This window comes from Esox lucius, chromosome 4 (genome assembly GCF_011004845.1).
Source record: "Esox lucius isolate fEsoLuc1 chromosome 4, fEsoLuc1.pri, whole genome shotgun sequence".
NCBI lineage: Eukaryota > Metazoa > Chordata > Actinopteri > Esociformes > Esocidae > Esox > Esox lucius.
In genome coordinates, this window is record NC_047572.1 from 3,768,401 (window position 1) to 3,773,843 (window position 5,443).

Consider the following 5,443-nt stretch of genomic DNA (forward strand, 5'->3'; position numbering starts at 1 on the left):
AGGTAAGGTAAAAGTAAATTAACCTATACAATGTGATTAATCTACAGTACATTTCCTGACAACCCCTTGAGTTAATGTTTAATTATTCACAGTGCAAAGCATTCGTGTCACTAAGCATTAGTGTCATTAACATTTTGTACACAAACGCTCTTATCTGATAGTTTACGCTAAACATTTGGCAGCCATGGTTTAAAAAAAAAAGGTCAAAATGTATATTGAATCAAGCTGTCTTTATGTGATATCGCTGATGTATGCTCAACATTAGAATTGTGTCAACACTGAATGAATCTGATTCAAAAACACTAGACGATAAACGTCAAGTTCAGGGTTTCAAGGGCGCCAGCCTAATCCTGAATGTATGGTTGCCAGATCCCAGATTAAGGTGAATGTCACTGACATCCTTAAATTAAAAAATAAAATATCTATACATTAAAATACAGCTTCAAGTATAGCGGAAAAGAAATGGAACAAGGTCACCTAAACGTGAAATATAAAAATGGAACAAATCAAACACTAGTCTGGTTACATAAAAACAGTCAAGATCCGTAATAAATTCATTAACATATTTGGCAGATGTTTCTGTTTTCAGCCTATTCAAATGCATCCTAAAAAATACTTTACAATGTATGTTTCCGGTAAGGGCATTTTTCTTGTAAGGGCTGCCATACCAAACTGATAAAGTCACCTGAAAGACATGTTATATCGTATTTGCATTCTCATTTTCATATCAATAAACGTTATCTGTCAATAACATTACAGGCAGACTGAGTCACAGTGGGGGAGTGGTCTCTATGGTGCGTAATGTGAATGTTACGTTTTCCAGCAGAAACTCCAAAACGGGAGGAATAGCCTACTCCGGTCGCAGAAGTTGATAAACGACAACAGAAAGCTACAGAAGATTTTGCAAGTTTTGATGCATCTGGAATATCTTTTAGTATTTCTAGATCCTGGACATTGTTAAAAGACTACCTCACCAAGAACATTTCATCCCGCAATGACGTGTTTTTCGATTTGAAAGATATAGAGGTAAGAATGCGTTTCAATTGTTAAAGTGAACGCAGAAGTGTAGGGTAGGGTAAAATACGCGACAGTATTGGTCGCAGCCGAGGACCTGTTTCGTCGGGATGTCAGCATGTTAATAACGTATTTTGTCAGAGCTATCAACCTCAAATGAAATGCTTCAGATATGACCCTTGCTATCTAACGTCTGTTATAGCCTCGTAAAATATTAACTTACAGTAGTATCACTCAGATTTCCCCCTGCAAACTATTGTTTGCATATTTTTTTAATATACCTTGTTTTTATCAACTACATTATCAGTGAATGTGCATTGTTCATACAGATGAAGTATGCTGGGATATTTTGATGTATGTTGGTTTAAAAAAGCAGTATAATTAATATTTACTGTCATACATACACTCCATTCGTATTTTACAGAATTATTTATTTCTGGGTTATATCATTTGGCTTCTGTTTTATTAGGACACAATAGGTACACTGATAAAAGATTGACCTATAAATTAGTTATTTATAAACAGGGAAACTCTTCAACAATTAGAGCTCAACTAGAGAATGTACTCTTGCAATGCACAATTTTAACATTTTTAATTTTTTCCTAGATGTGAGCTTACCGTGTACACAGAATGGGGAATGGTCTTGTTAATTCATAAATACTTATCAACTGCAGTTTCAAGTGTCATCTTATTCTAATGTCACTTCTTTTCTTTTTTCTGGTAGTGTTGCTGTAATCAACAGAAGAGGCATAATTTATTTTTCTAAAGTGGACCATTGTCCTCAGTCAGCTGATTTATCGATGTGGCATACCGTTTCTCTCCTTCCGCCAGGCTGAAATCCACCAAGTTGAGGACCACCCTCATGGCGGCTTTTTTCTTTGGGCTGCTTCTTATCGCAATACAGTCACCTCCCATCCCCTCCAGGCCAATGGAGAGGAGCAAGGATGACTGGCAAGCCCCTCCATCCCCAACTGCCTCCTCCTTTATGACCCCCACCGACAACAGGACCTTCGGTCACCCCAACGGGACCTTCCAGCAGCTTCCCAGCATCATCATCATCGGTGTGCGGAAAGGCGGTACCCGAGCACTCATTGAGATGCTCAGCCTGCACAGCGCAGTGGCGGCAGCTGAGAACGAGGTGCATTTCTTTGACTGGGAAAGCCACTTCCAAAAGGGCATTCCATGGTACCTTAGCCAGATGCCCTTCGCTCATTCCGACCAACTGACAGTGGAGAAAACCCCTGCCTACTTCACCTCTAGCAAGGCGCCCAAACGAATCCATAGCATGAACCCAGATATCAAGCTGCTGCTCATTCTCCGGGACCCTACTGAGCGGGTTCTCTCAGACTACACCCAGGTCTTCTACAACCGTCTGCAGAAGCACAAGCGTTACCAGCCCATCGAGTCAGTGCTGGTGAAGGATGGGGAAGTTAACCTAGGATACAAAGCCCTGAACCGCAGCTTGTATCATATGCACCTTCAGAACTGGTTGCGTTACTTCCCCCTACAGAGCATCCATGTTGTTGATGGGGATAAGCTGATCAAGGACCCTTTCCCAGAGATTAAAAGAGTGGAGAGGTTCCTGAGCCTAGAACCGCAGATAAATGCATCAAACTTCTATTTCAACAAGACTAAAGGCTTCTACTGCCTGAGGGACCACGGACGAGAGCGCTGTTTACATGACTCTAAGGGTAGAGCACACCCTCATGTGGCTCCTGCTATTCTCCACAAACTCTACAGATTCTTTCATGAACCCAATAAGAAGTTCTTTGAGCTGGTGGGCCGAACATTCAACTGGAACTGAGCTGGTCCGAGTACTCAGAGAGACTGTTTTCAGACAGGTTTGTTTTAACCTTGCTTCTGCTGCTCATGTTAAAGAGCAGATGTTGAAGCTAGTGTATATAGTAAGTAATATTAAGTTAGTTATATTTTTTATTATTTGAATAAACGTATATGAAACATTCTGACAAACAGCAGTCAAGGCATACAAAGTTTTTTGTTGATGTCTTCATTTATGGCTTTTTTAAAACTTTTTCTTTCATATTTGTTTTTGTCAATTACCAGGGTTGTATTAATTCAGCCAAATATAAAATGTTATTGGCGAAAAACATTTAGTCAAATAGTTTGTATTGGACAAATGCAGGTAGGGCTCTGTTTTCTTTGACAAAACAGTCTGGGACCAACCTAAATCTGTCCAAAAGAAACAAAAGGTTTTGCTAGTAATGTTTTGTTTGGCCAGGTGTCTTCACCTCTCTGGATAGCTGAGACATGTAAATGGTTATTTTCAGGTAATGTATACCTTTTTAATTTAAACCCCACTATGAAGAAACATGTACGGGTCTATACGCTGCTATATGGTTTTGTTGTTTTTTGTAATTTTTTGACACATTCATACTAAATATACAATGTGTTTTTTTAATCACTTAATTAATTCTTAAAATAAGAGTCAAATATGTTCAATGATATGTAAACAATTCACAATGTTTATAGGACTGTATACTGTAAATAATATTCTGATAGGTTTTCTAAGGTAAAAGATGAATTCAATAATAAAGCTGTATTTTATTATTCCTTTGTTTTTGCTCTGTGTACTTTGTTCATTAGGGTTTGTGATTGGCCTCGTATTTGGTCTCACAAGTTAGCCTATAATATGTTAAGAATATGATTGTGACTATGATTGTGTATTTTTTGTTTTGTTTCAATTGCATACTTAAACATTTTGAAATAGCAATAAGCCGTCTCTGAGATTTATGTTATATGGACAATAAAGCCATGTACTCTCTTACCACGGTTAAGTGCTGTATCCATGGGTGATGGGTCATGCCCAAAAACAGCTCTTAGTTGTGGTATATTGGTCATATACCACTCCCCCTCAAATCGTATTGCTTGAACAAAGGCAAAACAATCTGAGCCAAGTCATATTTTAATGTGTTGTTAATTTGTAAGGTAAAAATATATGAACATGGTGCTGTAATAACAGCTGTAGAATACACTTCTGCTTTGGCAGTTGTGACTGAGAACAGATTATAGTTTACTTATTTTGGTCTGCAATCTTGAGTTTTTTGCTAACATTACATGTCTGTACTCTTGTATTTACAATATAAATGGATGCAAAAAATTTTTGGTGCAAAGCAGGGATGGTGAACTTGAATGAGGTTGAGCGGCAAAACACATCAGGATTAATCATTAGAGCTATAGTGACTATTAGTTTGAGACAAATTATATACATTTTGCCAATGGACAGAGAATAAAACTGTCAAAAGTGTAATTAATTTCATGCATTTCATTTTTTGGGGGGATTAAAGAGAAAACATGTCAATTTGAAAGAACATTGCTGCAATTCGACTTATAGAGCAAATGTAACAACATTATTCAAATATTTTTTTTTTTCCAAAGAAAAACAATTTTAAAGCAAATTGTCCATAGGCCAGAGAGATTTTTTTGCTGTTTTAAATATGTATGGGTGATATCTAGATGGTTGATAAACATCGACTAATTCACAGATCTATATGTTTGCTTTGGGGGTCTAATTGAGTCACTGTCAGACTGTAGAAGTGTATGAATGTATACTTGTTATGTTAAGATTACAAAAGAACATGCGTTTACTCATACACAGGAAGTCACATTCAGTCAAAGCGCAACATTAATCAGCCAATGGGCTTACAGTACTGTGTTGTGTATTCTGGATTGCAATGTCTATAAAGTAGAGGACGACCGGAAGATTCTTTGAGATCGAGTATGTAAGATCGAGTATGTAAGATCGAGTTGGTAAGACAGAGTTTTTAAATTCATGAACAATAGACTATCGAATGCTGCAATAAATAATTGAATCACTCTCTCCCTGGCATGACCAGGTACGTGATCATTATTTCGCCAATATATGAATGGCTGTTTTTTAACGGCATGTTGCCGCGACCGGATGAATAATCTTATTGATTCTACTGAAGATTTACTGTTTCGTCATAACTTCTGAGCTACTTGCTAACTGGCTAAAAGAAGGAGTTCTTGGTTTTGGATACAGATGGACTGTGAGTTGTAAAGTTTCACCCTATTACGGACCGAAGATTGCAAGAGCATTTGGTAGTCGAACAAGCCCTAGTTAATTCCCCTGACTAGGGCATGATTTGTATTGTATGAAGTTCTTTGGGTACAGAAAGTCCTGTCTAGTTGAGTAGAACGTAGACCGGTGTGTAGACGCTTCATTGTTATTTGTACAAGTAAAGCCATGATCACATCCGTGGCGTCAAAGCAGAAAGTGCAAATGTAGGCGCGCATAATCAAAGTAATGACGCTAATAGACGCTATCATTTGATAACGCGCTGTAATTGGTAAACAAGAAACCAGACAAGCCTGGTTCAGCTGGCCCGCAATAGAAAGTCTATCTATGCCGTTTGCCACTGGACGTTTTAACAGCGTATTAGCCAGTAAT

At 38.0% G+C, this 5,443-nt stretch overlaps 1 protein-coding gene across 2 annotated transcripts; it reads left to right on the top strand.

Moving 5' to 3' along the window:
• The first annotated feature begins 809 nt into the window (after positions 1–809).
• hs3st1 (heparan sulfate (glucosamine) 3-O-sulfotransferase 1) lies at positions 810–3,582 on the top strand. 2 transcript variants are annotated; one of them, XM_010902613.4, is made up of 2 exons: positions 810–1,026; positions 1,846–3,582. In XM_010902613.4, the coding sequence occupies exon 2, from the start codon at positions 1,877–1,879 to the stop codon at positions 2,816–2,818; it is 942 nt and encodes a 313-aa protein (XP_010900915.2). In that variant the 5' UTR covers positions 810–1,026; positions 1,846–1,876; the 3' UTR covers positions 2,819–3,582. The 2 variants fall into 2 exon arrangements, with proteins under 2 accessions (XP_010900915.2, XP_010900914.2); XM_010902612.4 differs by having other exon boundaries at positions 811–1,026; positions 1,739–3,582.
• Positions 3,583–5,443: the final 1,861 nt, after the last annotated feature.